Consider the following 20,337-nt stretch of genomic DNA (forward strand, 5'->3'; position numbering starts at 1 on the left):
TTATTTTGGCAAAATGTTGGACCTTTTTAGAATAATTCTGGGTAGAAGCCACAAAATTAGTGAATCTATAACTTGAACAGGGAGCTTTACATGACATCTTCCTATTGATTCCAGACCATAAGAAGAAAAATTTGTAGGGGTTTCACATAGGCCCTCTCAGAACAGCCTTTTTTAATCCAAAGGAGTCTAACACTTGACATTTTGCACCTAAGTGCGATCCTCCCGAGGACCAGATTGTTAAGAACATCATTCAGCTGTAAGCAATGGCTCCAGTCTTAAGGATCCATTGATAGAAAGGCAAAAGCAGCTTTAAGGAAGACTGCTTCCACATTAAAACCAACAAATGCAGAGAGTGGCCTTTGTTGCTAGATCCCTGAAGGTTTGGACTAGTCAATTCAAAAACAATTATAGAGAGGCTGTCTATGTTCTTCTAGCTGACAGAGCTCTATTGCTGAAACCCTAGATGGAAGACATTGCTACAAAAATAACACAAAATAATAAAAGGCACTGCTCCAAACTCACATTTCCATAGCTGGTCTCATATTACTAGTCGGGTGTTGTGTCCACAGCGTCCCCACTGTCAACACATATCTACAAACCAAAGAAGGACGGCACTCTGGTAAAAGGCAGGTTTATTGCAGTGTCCTGCAGATATCTACAGCCTTACGCGTTTCGGGAGTCAATCCCTTAATCATAGGCTTTGATTAAGGGATTGACTCTCGAAAACCCTTAAGGCTGTAGATATCTGCAGGACACTGCAATAAACTTGCCTTTTACCAGAGTGCCGTTCTTCTTTGGTTTTTCAAAAATAACACCCCTTATGCAGAAAAGCTTTTTGGGCCTCAGATCTACTAGTCAAAAAAAAGCAGATGACATCAGAAGCCTTCCTACAGGTAAACAACAATGAAAAAGGCTTCTTTTAGTAAGTTTGTTAAACAGAACTTGTCAGTAGTGGAGTGATGAGAACCCTTCCCCTTTGAAGCAAGTCTGGTAGATTAAGTATAGGAAAGTAATAACAAAGAATGAAAAAAGTTTATTCACTACTAAGTACATTATGAAATAAATTGATCAGGTTTTAACAAAAACATAGTCTTCATTTGGGGCAATAAATAGAAGGCAGAAAGAATAGGTATACAATGATGGATTATATACCTTAAAGGACATGTAAATTTTCCTACCATGCATTTAAAGGGACAGTAACATCAAAAAATTGAAGTGTTTTAAAGTAATGAAAATATCATGTAGTGTTGCTCTGCACTGGTAAAACTGATGTGTTTGCTTCAGAAACACTACTATAGTTCATATAAACAAGGTGCTGCGTAGCTAAGGCGGAAATTGAAAAAAGGCTATATGGCACAGGTTAAATAATGGATAACAGATAACATTATGTTCTACAGGGCTATCTACTATCTGCTGTGTAACTAACTTTTACTATTTTGAATGGCTGCCCCATTGCTACACAGCAGCTTATTTACATAAACAAAAAGTAGTGTTTCTGAAGCAAACAGCAGTTTTACCAGGGCAGGGCAACAATGCATTATATTTCTATCACTTTAAAACAATTTAATTTTTTGATGTTACTGGTCCTTTAAGTTGGGCACATCCATCTTCCCCACCCAAGCCACATAAGTTGTACTGCCCCCTCCATTTGCCAGCTCCATCACATTTTATTTAAAAAAATAGCAGCTTTCACCTGGTAGCCACTTTCCCTCTGACATATCATCAGTAACATTTACATCTGCAAACAGGACATGTATGCAAGAATTTGTTGATATTGGGTTGAATTCATCTGACCCTCGACTTTAACAAGGGCCCCAGTCCTGAACTAGCCCCACAGCCCTACAGCATAATGGAACCTCCACCATTTATAATACGGTCTATTCCAAATACCCAAGTAACTTAAAAGATACATTGTCATTAGAATAAAGTGTTTACTTTTACCAGAAATCAATGTGTTATACAATGGATGTAAACAGTATGTACTAGTATGTAAAATGGCATAGTTTTAGGGAAAGTTTTACAATCCTACCCAAAAAGTGACACTTTTTGTCTATACCTTCAGAAAACTTACCCACAGTGGGTAACTAGATGTTACTGGGCCCTACAGCGAACTCACTTTGGGGCCCCAAAATGTCCAGAGTTTGACCTGTTCTACCAATATATAGTGACGCTGTTCATTATTTAGGGCCTTGTTTGGACCCCTATACCTTTTAAGTGCAGCTGAAGGGTCTGCTTCAGTGTAGTCTGTAGTTAAACACTTGCTTAACCAACAGATTATTTATATCCTACATTATCTTTTAAAACAGACAAAGTCTAAATCACTGGAGAGCCCCCCCCCGTGATTGTAATTAGTAACCCGATACCCTGGGTTAGTGTTCTTGTTAGAAGAGAACTGCCCTGGCCAAGGATACTTATCAGTAAACACCACAAAGCTACGCTCTTCTGCCACTTCTTTCTTCAATGTCTCCGGGCCAAAGTATGCACAGAAAAAGGCAGCTTTTTGTTATAGTTCAGCTATTCACTTGACCATACCTCCCAACATTTGAAAAACAAAAAGAGGGCCAAAAAACTTGTGGCAATTTTTTGGACATGCCAATTTTATGCCCATCCCCTTAATTACCATGTCCATTTTATAGGGAAGCGCTTTTGATATGAAACATAACAAAAGTATAGAATAGAGGAATACTATATACACGGACACTACACCTGCTCATCCAGCAATGTGGTTTATGCAATAACATGCACAACAAGAGGCATTTACATTGGAAAAACTGGACAAAGCCTCAGAAAAAGAACCAATCACCACAGGTTCACAATAAACAATAAAAAATTGGACACACCAGTAGGTGAACATTTTAATAGCCCCAACCACAGTCTGGGAGACTTTCAAATTTCTGTCATCAAAGGCAATTTCAAAACAGAAAATGAACGCAAAGTATGGGAATACAAACTTATGCAAACCTTCAGGAGTCTGGAGACAGGACTAAATTTAGGCCATGGATTCATGGCAAATTACCAAGACTAGCAACAAACACATTCATTTTTTCTGTTGAGACAACAAACTACTATGGGAATCTGTTATCTATTTCACACTGTAGGTCTAATTTGTGCCTAGTCTGGACTACTTTGCATAACCCACCTCTCTGTAAATCTGTCCTTGCTTGTAATACAAATTATGCTTATGTGTTGTTTCTCCTTTTGTCCCTCACAGTCTTCTTTGTAAACAAAATGCTGTATATATGTCAGTGCCAACAGAGCTTCATTGTAATCAGCTGTGAAGAAGGAACTGCAATGTTCTGAAAGCTTGCTGTGATTATCATTTTAGTTAGCCAATAAAGGTATCACCTTTACACCACTTTTGTTATGTTTCACATCAAAAGCTCTTCCCTATAACTTTCTCAACGGGCTATAACACGGTGCAAAAAACTTTACCATGTCCATTTTACAAAATTTGGCAGGTTATGAAAGATTGAACACATTTCTGGGAGTTTTAGTGCAATGTTTTACTGTATGTGTTACAACAGTTTTGTAAATGAAAGTGAATTGCCCTTTAAGCTACTAGTCTTAGTTCTCCCAAGAGACTTACTTATCTTAAATAGTTACAATTGTATCTTTGCTTATCTTAAATTGTTACAAAAATATCTAAGTGCAGTTGTTGACTGTTCTGGGCTCTTTGCCAAAAAGCCTCTAATTTTATTAAGTTTCAGAAACTTTGAATCTTTTTCTGGTGTCAGTGCAGGAAATCAGAGAGAAAGTCTGGACATTTCAGTAAGCAACTCGGGACTGCGGGCTGAGTTGTCAAAACTGGGACCATCCCGCAGAATACAGGACAGTTGGGAGGTATGCTCAACTGTGCATGCACACCCATTCAAAGAAGGATGAAGCAGAAATAGGATCACTCGATGGTGCTCACTGGAAAATACTCAGGGCTGTTGCAGTTTTCTGCCAATAGGAGCACAATCCCAAGGTATAGGTGATTACAATCACTGGGGGTTGGCCTAACCTTTGGCAACCCCAATTACAAACTTTCCTTCTTCCTTAAAAAAAAAAAAAAAACCTTACTATTTTGGAATATATCTATCAGAAAATATTACTTTTTTAAATTTTTTACCTTGAGCCACCATTTTGTGATGGTCTGTGTACTACTCCCTGGTCACCTGACAAAAAAGAATTCAGCGCAGACTGTAACATGAAGAAGTGTGGGACTAAAAAACAAAGCTCCGTTCATTCATTGGCTTATATAACCTAGAATGCATTTATGTATGCCCTTGGTTTGTTGATACTTAAAATGGCAATTTTCCTTTTAGGATTATCCAATAGTAGACACTACTAGAAAAGTATATTTTTATGAATATGGATTACGCAGATTAAGCAGGGTTTTACAAATGGGCTGTTATATGCAATATATTTTATAGAGACCGCCAATGTTCAGACATAATGTTTCTCTTAACATTCCTAAAGCTTAGCAGAAAATGTTATATTATTATACAATTATTTCATATTAGTTCTATTATTGTTATTGTAATGTAAACATTACTGTCACAAAAATGAAAGAATTTACCAATGGTACCTCAAGTCACAATGAATCAGAACAAAAAGAATTTAGGAATCAATTTACTTGTATCTCATATAAAAAAGCTATAACATTTTTAAGAATCCCTACCATTTTGCTGAGTGCAAGGAAAATTGCTTGGCAGTCTTATTGCTGATCCATACGTTACACAAAAGTCGTTCCACATGTTTGCAATAGAACATATGGCGAAAAAGCATCTGATAGCGTGTAAGAGCCTTTCTGCAGATAAAAAGAGGATTAGAGAAAGCACATTGCAAAACAATACAAGTGAACAGATGAAGACATTTAGGGACTTATTTATCATGCTGTGTAAAACACACTGGAGATATTGACCATAGCAACCAGTCAGATGATTTTTGCTATTGTTTTCTAACTTGCAGGTCGCAGTTGAAATCAAATTTCTGATTTCTGGTTGCTATGAACAACATCTTTACCTTAAACTTACTGGCCTTGGATTTTAAGCATGGTGTTAGGGTAGGGAATTGCCCTGTAGGCCTCAGAAACAGGTCGACTAGCCATATATATCTATCGTAGTTCTTCTACTAAGTTTAATCAATTTCACATACTGTAGTAAGTAAGAACTTATGTTGACCATAGAACATCATACACCTTTCTGGAAAGTGCCAAAAGTTCCAAAAAGATCACAACATTTCTGCCAATGGGAAGCATAGAAAATTAAAATAGCATTAATCTGATATGTAAGCTAGTAGTATGCAGGTCGAGAAATTCTTGACCCGCACTCGACCCTAACCCGTCCCCAGCCTGCCATTTATAGACCCGTGCCCAAACCCACCCAGCAGTGACATCATGAAAAATCCAGGGCCGGAAGCTGGCAGTGTTAGGTTGCAGGAGTTGGTCTAAACCCACGGGTCCCGACCCACACATCACTAATCAGCCTATCAGAAAGAAGAGAAGTTTTAGATACTAACCCTTTTTACTAGAGATTTTAGCCTCAAACCTGTTGATACTTGCAGATCTTAAGGTCCAATAAATGGTTAGCTAACAATATAAACAAGTGGATTTAAGGGTATAAAATCATAAACTGGAATAAAAGCAGACACAATCTGTTCAGTGATGCTGAACGAAAGGTTACCATTCAAAGGTGCACCGAATCAATAAACTTCCATTTCTAATTGAGCATTACAAGGATCTCAAGGTGTGGTGATTTCCAGTGTTTCAACCAGACCTCTCAATGGTTTGCAGGCCTGCTCACAGGATCTACAAATATTACAGATATACAGTTAGGTCCATAAATATTTGGGCAGAGACTTTTTTCTAATTCTGGTTCTGTACATTACCACAATGAATTTTAAATAAAACAACTCAGATGCAGTTTCACTGCAGACTTTCAGCTTTAGTTTAGTGGGTTGAACAATAAGATTGCATAAAAATGTGAGGAACTAAAGCCTTTTTTCAACACAATCACTTCGTTTCTGTCAGGAGCGCATGACGATGCGGTTATTTGGCGCTAAATTCAAAATAAAAGGACGCCGGTTCAATACCCGACTACAGGATTTGTTTCAAGCATTCCTGGGTATTTTTAATCTCGTGTTTATTGTATTCCTGGACTTTTGACACTGCCTGAACTTTGACCTTGCTAATTATCTGCCTGCCTTCTGATCTACTGCCTGGATTTGACTACACTTTGTTCCTGAACCCTTGTCTGTGCCACGAACTTGGACTTTAACCAGAAGCTTCCACCTAGGTCCGGACTTCCCCCTGTGGGAGCCGATAGGCCCCCGTGACTTTATAGTCGGGCCATGGACTCCACTGAAGAAGCAACGCCTGATGTCGGAAGAGCTCTCCGGGGATTAGCGTCGCCCATGGAAGCTTATGAAGGTCAGCAGGTCCGCATTGGGCAAAAACGGAACACTATCCTTTCTCGGATGCCATCCTCCTCTTCGGTCTTGGAAAATCCTCCTGCTGCGGCTTCCTCACCTTATTAGACCTCATGGCGCAGGGCTATACAGTTTGTTAAAATGTTAAATATTTAATAAAATCAAGTTTTTTACCAATGACCAAGCGATTCCTTGATGTGATCCGAAGAGTGCGCTGTCCAGGATTTTGGTGTGTCCTCACCTTATTAGCCCCGCATTCCTCCACCACCCTGCTATAATGGGGATCCTCAGGCCCATAGAGGCTTTGTGACCCAATGCCTCATCCAGTTCGAGTTTCAACCCTCGCAGTTCTCCAGCGAGCAGGCTAAGGTGGGGTATGTGATGACTTGTTGGGAGGGTAAACCGCTAGAGTGGATGACTGCTCTCTGGGAGAAGAATTCGCCCTTGACCTTTGATGCCAAGGCTTTCCTGCAGTCATTTTGAACTGTCGTCGTTGCTCCTGGTCGTGTCGCTGATGCCTCTTCCCATTTCCTACAGATCCGACAAGGAAGCCTCAGCGTCAATGAGTATGCAATAGACTTTAGAACTCTGATGGCAAAACCTAAGTGGAATAATGAGGCTTATGGGGCAGTTTTCTATCAGGGCCTTTCGAGCAGACTTAAAGATGATTTGGTCTCGAGAGATCTCCCCGAGCAATTGGAAGATTTGATTGCTCTCGCAATCAAGGTCGACACACCAAGTCAACAAAGAGTGCAGCAAGAGGTTCCAGCCAATATTAGCGGCACACTTTAAACAACCCCTTTTGCCTGCTCCATCCCAGCAACCTCCTGTCATCCCTTCGGAGGAACCTATGCAGTTTGGAAGGGCACGTCTCTCTGAGCAGGACTTCGGAGAGGTTTGGCAGGTCTGTGCCTATACTGTGGTGGCCAGACTCAATTTGCAAACTCCTGCGCATTGAAGCCAGGAGGTTCCTCTCGCCTATGTAAAACTGGGGTGTCTCATGTGGGGAGCATTGCACGTGTTCCTCAAGGGAATTCTCACTGGTTTCTCCTAAGACTTCTACACTAAGACTATTGACGATTCTGCCTTCCTTGATTCCAGGGCTGCAGGAAATTTCATGGACACTTCCTTTGCCAAATACATGGGTGTCCCCCTGTACCCCTTATCTACTCCCTTGCAGGTTACAGTCATTGATGACAGGCCACTAACCTCTGCGATTATCTCCAAGACGACGGGGGAATTACCAGTGCAGGTTGGGACTTTGCATAAAGAGAAACTATCGTTCCTGATTATTACCTGCCCATCCGCTCCTGTGGTCTTGGTGTTACCCAGGCTACGTCTGCACAATACCTCCATTGATTGGTCTTAAAGTCAGATTTCCCATTGGAGTTTATACTGTGAAAACCCATTGCCTACCGTTTAGTCCCATCCAGCGTGTATCCGTTTTCTCTACCGATCTTCGACCTCTGCGGTCAGTCTACAGAGATTTAGCTGATGTCTTCTGCAAAAGATCCGCGGAAATTCTTCCCCCTCATCGTCTCTACAATTGTCCTATAGATCTACTTCCCGGTACTATGACACCCAGAGGTCGTACTTATCCCTTATCTCCTGTCGAGACTCCATATATTCAGGAGAATCTCCAGCGGGGGTTCATTCGTCCCTCTACCTTTCCGGAGCTGGTTTCTTCTGTGTGGAAAAGAAGGATAGAGATTACGTCCATGCATAGACCATGCATTTGACCAATTGAGAGGGGCCAAGATTTTCACCAAACTGGATCTTCATGGGGCGTATAATTTAATCCGCATTCGTGAAGGGGACAAATGGAATACTGCATTCAACACCCAGAATGGGCATTAAGAACATTTAGTAATGCCCTTCGGCCTATGTAATGCCCCCGCTGTCTTCCAGGAGGTTGTAAACAATACTTCAGTGGTCGTGTACCTAGACGACATCTTAATATTCTCCACTTGGAAAATCATCGCTCCCAGGTGAGGGAGGAAAACTTCCTCTTTGCCAAGAGTCATGGAGACATAGCCCCCATCCTCACTCTTATTCGAAAAGGGGGTAAACCTAATTCATGGTCCCCTCCAGCCTTAGAAGCATTCCAAGGATGCTTTCACTTCTGCTTCGGTCCTTTGGCATCCTGACCCTCTGTTACCCTTCTTCAATAAGGTGGACGCTTCTGATGTTGGATCCGGTGCTATTCTTTCCCAGACAATCTGCTGATGGGAAGTTACACGCGTGTGCTTACTTTTCCAAGAAAGTCTCCCCAGCGGAGCAGAACTACGATATTGGGAACCATGAACTCTTAGAAGTAAAACTTGCTCTTGAAGAATGGTGTCATCTCTTGGAGGGTGCCCCTCATCCAGTCACCATTTACACTGACCATAAGAATCTGGAATTTATACAGACTCTCATAAGACTGAATCCCCGACAGACGAGGTGGGCTCTCTTCTTTTCCAGCTTCAACTTTGTTATGACCTATCGCCCTGGATCCAAAAACCAGGAATGCGGACGCACTTTACAGAAGTTTTATTCCTGAAGAATAAATTGTCATACCGAGGTATTGGATCCTGTTATTCCAACCGCCAAGCTCATTGCCTCATTGTTCCCTCACTTCGCCAATCAAATCCTGTCCGGATCTGCTCCTTCAGATACACCCATTGGAATGACTTTTGTGCCACCCAAAATTCATCTTCCCAACAGATTGTACCAAGCAGGCTGAACATCCTGGCACTGAAAAGACTTTCGGAATATTGAATCGACTCGTCTGGTGGCCGACCATAAGAAAGGATGTCAAAGACTTTGTTGCTGCCTGTACTATTTGTGCCACCTCCAAGCCGAGTCATTCCTGTCCGAGCAGTCTGCTTCAACCTTTACCCATTCCATCTCGTCCTTGGTCCCACTTAACCATTGACTTTATCGTGGAGTTACCACCCTCAAGAGGGAACACTTTTTTCCCCTTCGGAAACTCCCCTCCTGCTGCGGACGACCAGATGGCCCGTATGTCTGCTATATGGTCTGCCACCAAGGCCAACTTGGAGAAAAGTTCTTTGACCCACAAGGAGAAATCTGACCGTAGAAGGAAACCCGCTCTTCAATATAATGTAGGGGACAAAGTGTGGCTTTCTGAGAGAAAACTTTATCTCAGGATTCATTCTCCCAAGTTGGGCACAAGATTTGTTGGTCCTTTCCATATCCTAGAAATCATTACTCCTGTGGCTGCCAGACTTTGACTTCCTCCTGATATGAGAATACCCAATGTCTTCCATGTCTCCCTGGTGAAACCAGCAATCTCTAATCCAGATCAGTTTCCTCCTCATGTCAAGGTGGATGGTCAACAGGAGTTAAAAGTAGAGAAGATTTTGGACTCCATATTTTCCAGTGGGTCTTTGCAGTTCCTCATTGAATGGAAGGGATTTGGTCCTGAAGAATTCTCCTGGGAGAAACAGGCTGATGCTCATGCACCTTGGTTGTTTCGAGATTTCTACAAACAATTCCCCCAGAAGCCAGGACATGCGCTGCGTGGTTTCCGGCGCGTTGATCTCATCGCACAATTGAGTGATTTCACAACACCGCGTTTTAGCACCAAATTCAAAATAATAGGACGCTGGTTCAAAGCCCCGACTATAGGTTTGTTTCAAGCATTCCTGCGTATTCCTAATCTCGAGTTTATTGTATTCCTGGACTTCTGACCCTGCCTGAACCTTGACCTTGCTAATTATCTGCCTGCCTTCTGACATACTGCCTGGATTTGACTATGCTTTGTTCCTGAACCCTTGTCTTTACCGCAAACTTGGACTTTAACCAGAAGCTTCCTCCTAGGTCTGGACTTCCCCCGCTGGTAGCCAATAGGCCTCCATGACTATTTCAGGGGCTCAAAAGTAATTGGGCAAAAAAAATTCATTTCTAATACTTAGTTGAAAACCCTTTACTGGCAATGACAGACTGAAGTCTTAAACTTATGGACACCACCAGATTCTGGGTTTCCTCCTTTTTAATGCTCTGCCAGGCCTTTACTGCAGCGGCTTTCGGTTGCGGTTTGTTTTGGGCCTTTCTGTCCGAAGTTTAGTCTTCAACAAGTGAAATGCATCCTCAATTGGGTTCAGATCAAGTGTCTGACTTGGACATTCAAGAATATTCCACTTCTTTGCTTTAATAAACTCCTGGGTTGCTTTGGCTGTATGTTTTGGGTTATTGTCCATCTGTAGTATGAAACGCCTCGCAATCAATTTGACTGCATTTAGCTGGATTTGAGCAGACAGTATGTCTCTGAACACCTCAGAATTAATTTGGCTGCTTCAGTCATGTGTCACATCATGGATAAACACTAGTGTGTCCCAGTGCCACTGGCAGTCATGCAGGTCCAAGCCACCACACTGCATCCATGTTTTATAGATGATGTGGTGTGGTAAGTCCAATCTAGCCTTTCTATTCTTGAGGCTAATGAGTGGCTTGTACCTTGCAGTGCACCCTCTGTATTTACGTTCATGCCGTCTTCACTTTATGGTAAACTTGGATATCGATACGCCTACCTCCTGGAGAGAGTGTTGTTCACTTGTTTGGCTGTTGTGAAGGGGTTTTTCTTTCCCCATGGAAATGATTCTGTGATCATTCACCACAGTAGTCTTCCGTGGACATCCAGGTCTTTTTGCGTTGGTGAGTTCACCAGTGCTTTCTTTCTCAGGATGTACCAAACTGTAGATTTTGCCACTCCTAATATTATAGCAATTTCTTGGATGGGTTTTTTCTGTTTTTGCAGCTTAAGGATGGCTTGTTTCACCTGCATGGAGAGCTCCTTTGACTCCATGGTCACAGCAAAATCTTCCACATACAAGCCCCCCCCCCATCAAATCATCTCCAGGGCTTTTATCTGCTTAATTGATAATGACATAATGCAACTACATGTTCAAATATTGATTCAAGTATATCCTTACATTTTTCTTGTGTCTGCTGTTTACCAAAGAGTCTACTCAAGGGAGAGTCACTGACTAGTATCAAGTGGGCTGGTATGTGACCCGTGTTTATTAACTTATTATTGTGCAGAATATAAGTTTCTTCAGTTTGAACATAAACCATGATATTTATGGAAATGCTTAGGGTTTCTGTGAAAAGAAAACCTAGAGAGAAATGGCTGCTATTTAAAATTATTACAAATCATTACTGTTCTCAATTCCTTCTCTTAAAGGGGTTGTTCAGGGGTTTGAGTTAACTTTTAGTATGATGTAGAGAGTGATATTCTGAGACAATTTGCAATTGGTTTTCATTTTTTTTTACCATTTTTGTTTTTGTTTTTTAGCTTTTTATTCAGCAGCTCTCCAGTTTGCAATTTTAGCAGTTGTTGCTAGGGTCCAAATTACCCTAGCAACCATGCATTGATTTGAATAAGAGACTGGAATATGAATAGGAGACTGAATAGAAAGATAAGTAATAAAAAGTATTAATAACAATACATTTGTAGCCTTACAGAGCATTTGTTTTTTAGATGGGGTCAGTGACCCCCCATTTGAGAGGTGGAGTCAGACGATGAAGGCAAATAAAAAACCATTTATTCAAGACCAATTGAATAGTCATTATATAACATACTAAAAGTTAACTTAAAAGGTGAACCACCCTTTTAAGAAGTAAATTTAAAATTGTCAAGGACCACCCTATGCAACTTAATTTAGAAGCAAGAAAGCGAATAGGAATGAAGATCTGGCATGGTGCAGAGGGACTGACACATTGCTAATGTGGTGCTACTATTCAAAAAGGAAACCTGTTCTCAGCCTCAAAACTATAGGTTGGTTAGTCTGGTGTCATTGGTAGAAAAGCCTTTTTGAAGGGGTATTAAGGTATAAGACTTCATTGCAACTAATAACAGAGTTTTTGCCATCACGGTTTTATGTGTATTAGATCTTGTCAGATTAATTTGCCTTTTATGAGGTGATGAGCAGGAACCTTGAATCTGGGATGGCAGTGGGTGTAATCTACTTAGACTTTACTAAAGCAGTTGGTACAGTGCCACACAGAAGGTTAATGGTTAAATTAAGGAATATTGGCTTGGAACATAATATTTATACCTGGATAGAGAACCGCCCAAAGGATAGATTAAAAAGAGTGGTTTTAAAATTAAACATTTCTAATTGGCTAGTATAGCTTATGGAGTACCACAGGGGTGTGTCCTTGGTGCTTTAGTTTTTTAACTGGTTTATAAATAACCTAGAGGTGGGCATTGAAAGTGCTGTTTCTATTTTTGCTGATGATACTAAATTGTGCAAAACTAGAATTTCCATGATGGATGCTGACAACTTGCAGAGAGATTTGACTAAACTGGAAAACTAGGCAGCAAACTAGAAAATGAGTAATACATTAATCCAAAACTACTTTTGGATTTAACCCCAAGGCCTAATATTACTATAAAACATTAATAACCATATCACACAGGTTATACCTGGCAATATTTATTCAACATGTATTGTTAAAAAAACTTCAAAAATTATTGGTGATGCTAGTAAATTGAATTCATTGAATTCTAAATAATTATGTAAGGACCATCCAGGATTTGAACACTTGGGATTGGGGTTGCTGGACTTTCAGTGCACAGTCGGAGCATTTACCGAGTGAGCCACTGGTGGCTCTTTGGGCTATCATGAACTCTTGTTTAAGGTTTCTGTTTATCTGTTTCTTCACAGTATGTTTTGCACCCATCTCATTTACCTTCATGTGTCTCCTATTCCCTAATCAATTGCTCTTTATAAACCATGCCCTGAGCCTTGCTCAGGGCTGAGTCATTGAATGTGTTTGGTTTTGTATCTGAATGTAATTTGTTTGTTCCTGAATCTTGTTCGTGAATCTTATTCCAAGTTCCTGAATCTTCTTCCTGTGTTTTTGTTCCAGCTTTTCATTGCCTTCCTGGTAAAGACTTTATTTTTGACCTGTTCTGCTTCAGTTAAATTCCATTAAATCCTGTATATTTCACCATGCCTGCTTCAAGTATTTGTGGCTTTTTCCCTGGGCTTCCGCCACACACACTATCAAGTGTGAATTTAACTCCCGTTTCAGCGGGTTCCCGCTGTGAATGTTACAGAATGACTCAGCCAAACTGCAGGAAGCCTTTGGGTACGCCCTTCATGTCTTCAAGTCCCGTTATTGAACTTGAACTCCCTTTGAATGGGGAAGGTGAGGCCAAAGGTCAGGATACCACCGCTCTGCTGACCACTGAGATGCTAATCTCTACCCTCCTTTGCCTAGAGGTACGTCAGAGGAGGCAGGACTATATGATTCAAAGTCTGCATTTTTTTTTTTTGACAAGCTAGATGCAGTTCAGCAAAACTCTGATTCAGTTCCTGTGTCAGCTTCATGCTTGCAGTCTGCTTCAGTTCCTGTTCCTATGTATGTTCCATGCTTGCAATCTGCTTCAGTTCCTGTGTCAACTCCAGATGGGCCTATTCTGCAGCAACTGCTGCTCACAGCTTGTAATGGAAAGTAAAGAACTTACCCCACGGGACATCCAAGATGGCGACCTCCTGCTCCACCATGCGGCTCTTCCTGGTCATAATATGACTGCGTCAGAAACGTGTCGCCCCAGGATTGGTCGCCGGCGACGGAATGGACGACGGCGTCAGAATGTGCGCAGGCGTTAGGACGCCAACGTGTGGACGCCGGCGTCGGCGTCATGACGTCAATGCGTCAAGTTTGGCGCCAACTTTTGGACTATCTAATCCCAAGTGCCCTTTCTGTCCTTGCCCAATTATAGGTCTATCTTGTATAGTTCCTGGGTGTGATTTCTTGATATTCTGCAAACCGTGTACCGACTTCTTGCCTGTTTCATCGATTCTGATCCTTGCCGCCTGTATTGACCATTTGCCTGATTACGACTATTCTTCTGATAAATCCTTTTGTACCGCGAACTTGGTGTTATTGTCTCCTCCTTGGTCCACACTACAACAGAGCCTTCGGGCCCTGACTGTATAATTGGGCCATGGACCCCTCTGAGGAGCCCCAAGTTCCTACTGATGTCGGCAGAGCCGTTCGTGGATTGGCTTCCCGTATGCACACCTATGAAGCCCAGCAAACCCACTTCGGCCAGGCACTTGAAGCAATCCTGGAGAAATTATCTGCCTTATCTCCTGTGGCTCCAGTCCCTATGCCGGTTCCTGCAACTCCGCTCCAGGTTTCCGAGCCTCGCATCCCTGCACCTCCTCTGTATAGCGGTGATCCGGAATCATGCCGTGGTTTCATCAACCAGTGTGAGATCCAATTCACCCTGCTTCCAGGTCAGTTTGTCTCGGAGCGAGCTAAAGTGGGCTATATTATTACCCGCCTGCAAGGGAAAGCTCTGGAGTGGGCTTCTCCTCTTTGGGAGAAGTAAGATCCGGTAATCGATGATGCCAAGGCCTTCATCCAGGATCTTCGCACAGTCTTCGATGCTCCTGGTCGGGCTACTTCTGCCTCGGCTCGTTTATTCCAGCTGCAGCAAGGCACTCGTTCTGTTCCGGAATATGCCATCGAATTCCGAACCCTCGTGGCAGAAACTTCGTGGAATAATGACGGATACCATGCTGCCTTCTACAACGGCCTGGCGATGCGCATCAAGAACGATCTTGTTTCTCGTGAGATTCCTTCCCGATTGGGAGGACCTTGTTGCGTTGGCTGTGAAGGTTGACACCCGACAGAGGGAGTTCCAGGTCGAACTTGACAGAGAGCGTGCTAGGAAGTTTTCCAGGTACCAACCCACCCTGGCGCCACGCTTCCAAAGACCCTTACTTCCCAGTCCGGCTTCCAACCTTTCTCCTCCTCCTCCTCCTGCGGCACCTGCTACCTCTTCTTTACCACCTGAAGAACCAATGCAGATCGGGTGGGCACGCCTTTCCGAACAGGAGAAGCTCCGGAGAAGGGCCGCTGGGTTATGCCTCTACTGTGGGGGAAAAGCCCACTTCGCCCTGGAATGCCCAGTGAAGCCGGGAAACTCCAAAACCTAGGTAAGCTTGGGGATACTTACCTGGGTGGAATTTGTTCTCCTCCCCATTCCTCTGCTCAACGCTTTCTTCTTCCTGTCCAAATCCAGTTCGGCTCCAAGAAGATCTCCTCTCAGGCTTTCCTCGATTCTGGTGCTGCTGGCAACTTCATGGATCGTGCCTTTGCTGTTAATCATACCATTCCGCTCCAACCCTTGGCAACTCCTCTTCGAGTCCTGGCGATTGATGATTGTCCCCTTTCTTCTTCCATCATCTCACAGTCTACTCAAGAACTCTCCTTCAAAGCAGGCACTATGCATTTGGAAAGACTGTCTTTTCTTCTTATCGACTGCCCTTCAACTCCCGTTGTCCTGGGATTGCCTTGGCTGTGTGTTCATAATCCGGTCATTGACTTGTCTTTTTCTCAAATTTCCCGTTGGAGTCCATTTTGTATACACAACTGTTTACCTGCTGTTCCTGTTGTCAAAGTTTCTTCAGTATCTTCAAGTTCTTCTCTCCCTCCTGTGTACCAAGCCTTTTCCGATGTCTTTGATAAGAAGTCCTCTGAGACTCTCCCACCTCATCGTCCCTATGATTGTCCTATCGAACTTTTACCCGGCTCCATGCCTCCCCGAGGCCGCACTTATCCGCTTTCTCCCTCCGAAACTTCCGCTATGAAGTCCTATATCCAGGAGAATCTTCAGAGAGGATTTATTCGTCCTTCTACCTCCCCTGCCGGAGCAGGGTTCTTCTTTGTTGAAAAGAAAGACGGTAGTCTACGGCCCTGCATTGACTACAGGGGGTTAAATAAAATCACAGTAAAGAACAGATATCCTCTTCCTCTCATCTCTGAACTTTTTGATCAACTCAAGGGGGCTAGTTTCTTCACTAAGCTGGATCTACGAGGGGCCTTCAATCTTATTCGGATTCGTGAGGGAGACGAATGGAAGACCGCTTTTAATACTCGTGATGGCCATTACGAGTATCTCGTCATGCCTTTCGGTCTTTGCAATGCTCCTGCGGTCTTCCAAGAATTGGTCAATGACATTTTTCGTGATCTTTTGGGACAGTGTGTGGTCGTGTACTTAGACGACATTCTTATTTTTTCCAAAAACCTTTTTGATCATCGTTGCCAAGTACGTGAAGTTCTTTCCAGGTTGAGGAAAAACAATCTTTTTGCCAAATTGGAAAAATGCACCTTCGAAGTTTCTTCCATTCCTTTTCTTGGCTACATCATTTCTCCACAAGGTTTTAAGATGGACCCCGCCAAAGTTTCTGCAATTTTGGATTGGCCCCTTCCTACCAGCGTCAAGGCAGTTCAGAGATTTATTGGCTTCGCCAACTATTATAGACAATTTATCAAAAACTTTTCTTCCAAGATCCATCCAATCCTTGCCCTGATCCGTAAAGGGAACAAACCTCAACACTGGCCTCCTCAAGCTCTCGAAGCCTTCAAGACCCTCAAGGAAGCCTTTTCTTCTGCTCCAATTCTCAGACACCCTGAACCCCTTCAACCTTTCTTCATTGAAGTCGATGCCTCTGATGTAGGAGCTGGAGCAGTTCTATCTCAAAGATCTTCTTCTGACGGTAAACTCCACCCTTGTGCCTTTTTCTCCAAAAAATTTTCTTCCCCTGAGCAGAACTATGATGTAGGCAATCGGGAGCTACTTGCCGTTAAGTTGGCCTTGGAAGAATGGAGACATTTGCTTGAGGGTTCTTCTATTCCGGTGACAATCTTTACCGACCACAAGAACCTTGAATTTATCCAATCCCTCAAGCGCCTCAATCCCCGACAAGCCAGGTGGGCACTTTTCTTTTCTCGTTTTAATTTTATTATCACCTTTCGTCCTGGCTCCAGAAACAGAAAGGCTGACGCTCTGTCTAGAAGCTTTGCTCCTGAGGATTCCTGCCCCGAAGATCCTGTACCCATTGTGCCCTCTACCAAGATTATTGCTGCCTTGTTTCCCTCATGTGCCTCTCAGTTACTTTCTGCTCAGTCTTCGGCTCCTGTAGAGACTCCTCTTGGTGTTGCCTTTGTCCCTCCGGAATTTCGTCATGACATTTTATCCCAAGCTCACAGTTCCAAACAGGCCGGTCATCCAGGGGTTAAGAAGACAACCGAGCTCCTGTCTCGTTTGGTCTGGTGGCCGACCCTAAGGAAAGATGTCAAAGACTTAGTTTTGTCCTGTTCCACTTGTGCTGTTTCCAAGTCCGGACATTCCCCCCCCAAGGGTTTACTCTTGCCACTTCCCATTCCATCTCGACCTTGGACTCATTTGGCGATGGATTTCATTGTCGATCTCCCTGTTTCGTCTGGTCACACTGTCATCTGGGTGGTGATCGACAGATTCAGCAAAATGGCTCACTTCACGCCCCTTCGGAAACTGCCTTCTGCTCCCGAACTCTCTGAACTTTTCATCAAACACATATTTCGTCTCCATGGGTTTCCTGCCGAGATTGTGTCTGATCGGGGTTCCCAGTTTATTTCCAAGTTCTGGAGATCTCTTTGCAAAGCTCTTAACATTTCCCTTCAATTTTCTTCTGCCTACCACCCACAGTCTAATGGAGCCGCAGAACGGGTCATTCAGGCTTTGGAACAGTTTCTTCGTTGTCATGTGTCCTTGTGCCAGGATGATTGGTCGGATCTTCTTCCCTGGGCTGAATTTGCCCACAACAACGCTCTGCATTCTTCTTCCCAAAAGTCTCCTTTCTTCTGTGTTTATGGTCTCAATCCTTTGGCTTTTTCCCAAGATTTGATTTCTTCCCCTCCATACAGTCCTGGTGATAAAGTTTTTCTTTCCACACGCAACATTCGTCTCAAGATCCCTACACCCAAGCTTGGTCCTAAATTCATCGGCCCCTTCCCTATCATCGAAATCATCAACCCTGTGGCTGTTCGTCTTCAACTTCCTCCTGAGCTGCGGATACCTAATGTTTTTCATGTTTCCCTGCTTAAACCTGCTATGTCTTGCCCCTCTTCTTCTTCCTCTCCAGCTCCTGTTTTGGTTGACGATCACAAGGAATTTGAAGTCAAAAGGATCTTGGACTCTCGTATTTCCTGAGGCTCTCTTCAATATCTTATCGAGTGGAAGGGGTTCGGTCCAGAGGAGTGTTCTTGGGTGAAAAGCTCGGACGTTCATGCACCTGTCCTGGTTCGTAAGTTCCACAAACTTTTTCCTTCTTCTCCTAGCCTCGGTGGTCCTGAGGCCCCCCCTAAGGAGGGGGGTACTGTAATGGAAAGTAAAGAACTTACCCCACGGGACATCCAAGATGGCGACCTCCTGCTCCACCATGCAGCTCTTCCTGGTCGTAATATGACTGCGTCAGAAACGTGTCGCCCCAGGATTGGTCACCGGCGACGGAATGGACGCCGGCGTCAGGACGCCAACGTGTGGACGCCGGCGTCATGACGTCAATGCGTCAAGTTTGGCGCCAACTTTTGGACTATCTAATCCCAAGTGCCCTTTCTGTCCTTGCCCAATTATAGGTCTATCTTGTATAGTTCCTGGGTGTGATTTCTTGATATTCTGCAAACCGTGTACCGACTTCTTGCCTGTTTCATCGATTCTGATCCTTGCCGCCTGTATTGACCATTTGCCTGATTACGACTATTCTTCTGATAAATCCTTTTGTACCGCGAACTTGGTGTTATTGTCTCCTCCTTGGTCCACACTACAACAGAGCCTTCGGGCCCTGACACAGCTCCAGTGATGGCTTCCCAGCCAGTCCGTGCTTCCCAGCCAGTCCGTGTTCCAGGGATGGCTTCCCAGCCAGTCCGTGTTCCAGGGATGGCTTCCCAGCCAGTCCGTGTTCCAGGGATGGCTTCCCAGCCAGTCCGTGTTCCAGGGATGGCTTCCCAGCCAGTCCGTGTTCAAGGGATGGCTTCCCAGCCAGTCCGTGTTCCAGGGATGGCTTCCCAGCCAGTCCGTGCTTCACAGCCAGTCTGTGCTTCCCAGCCAGTCCGTGCTTCAGGGATGGCTTCCATGCCAGTACGTGTTCCAGGGATGGCTTCCCAGCCAGTCCGTGCTCCTGTGCCAGTTCCAGCCTTCATGCCAGTTTCCGTGCTTCTGGTTCCTGTTGATACCGCCATTCCGGGTCCCTGTAATTTTACTAAAAGATGGGGACTCTGACTTTGGGATCGCCCGGTAGTCAATCCTCAAGGGGGGGGTAATGTAAGGTCCATCCAGGATTTGAACACTTGGGATTGGGGTTGCTGGATTTTCAGTGAATTTACCTAGTGAGCCACTGGGGGCTCTTTGGGCTATCATGAACTCTTGTTTAAGGTTTCTGTTTATCTGCCTGTTCACAGTATGTTTTCCACCCACCTCGTTTACCTTCATGTGTCTCCTATACCCTAATCAACTGCCCTTTATAAACCACGCCCTGAGCCTTGCTCAGGGCTGAGTCGTTGAATGTGTTTGGTTTTGTATCTGAATGTAATTTGTTTGCTCCTGAATCTTGTTCCTGAATCTTCTTCCTGTGTTTTTGTTCCAGCTTTTCATTGCCTGCCTGGTAAAGACTTTATTTTTGAACTGTTCCTGTTTTGCTTCAGTTCCATAAAATCCTGTATATTTCACCATGCCTGCTTCAAGTATTTGTGGCTTTTTACACTACACAAGCTGGGAAAGCTTCATAAAATAAAATAGAGTTGTTATTTTGCCCTATACATGTGGCCACTGTATAGTTTAGGTGCCATATGTTAGGAAATGTAGGGGGGAAAGGGGGTACCCACAAAAAAAATTAACAATCTTTTTCAGCCTATCACCCTTAAAAAAGGAAAAGACGCCCGCGTTTTTTGGGACTTAGAAAAAATCAAGCCCTATCTACTCTATTGCACTTCATCTGGTCTCAGGTCACGAAGGTAAGTCTGGCGCAAGAGGTAACGTTCAGTAAAATGCACAAGTTAGTGAATTAGCGTGGTTACGTCCCATTTGCCATAGCGCAACCTTGCCTGGCGTAAGGGGGCGAAGTAGCGCTAGAGTAGGTC

General features: G+C 43.6%; 1 protein-coding gene across 10 annotated transcripts in view; it reads right to left on the reverse strand.

The window, feature by feature from the left end:
• The window catches only part of tubgcp2.L (tubulin gamma complex associated protein 2 L homeolog), a 221,034-nt gene that overhangs the window by 90,898 nt on the left and 109,799 nt on the right, over positions 1–20,337 (reverse strand). For 9 of the 10 annotated variants that reach the window (XM_018224523.2, XM_018224524.2, XM_041568527.1 and 6 more), the window contains one exon: positions 4,664–4,792. The exons of the other annotated variant lie outside the window; for it this stretch is intronic. In XM_018224523.2, the coding sequence (XP_018080012.1) occupies positions 4,664–4,792 (129 nt within the window). The remainder of the gene's footprint in view (positions 1–4,663; positions 4,793–20,337) is intronic. 10 annotated transcript variants of the gene reach the window in all.

Source organism: Xenopus laevis, chromosome 7L (genome assembly GCF_017654675.1).
Source record: "Xenopus laevis strain J_2021 chromosome 7L, Xenopus_laevis_v10.1, whole genome shotgun sequence".
Lineage (NCBI taxonomy): Eukaryota > Metazoa > Chordata > Amphibia > Anura > Pipidae > Xenopus > Xenopus laevis.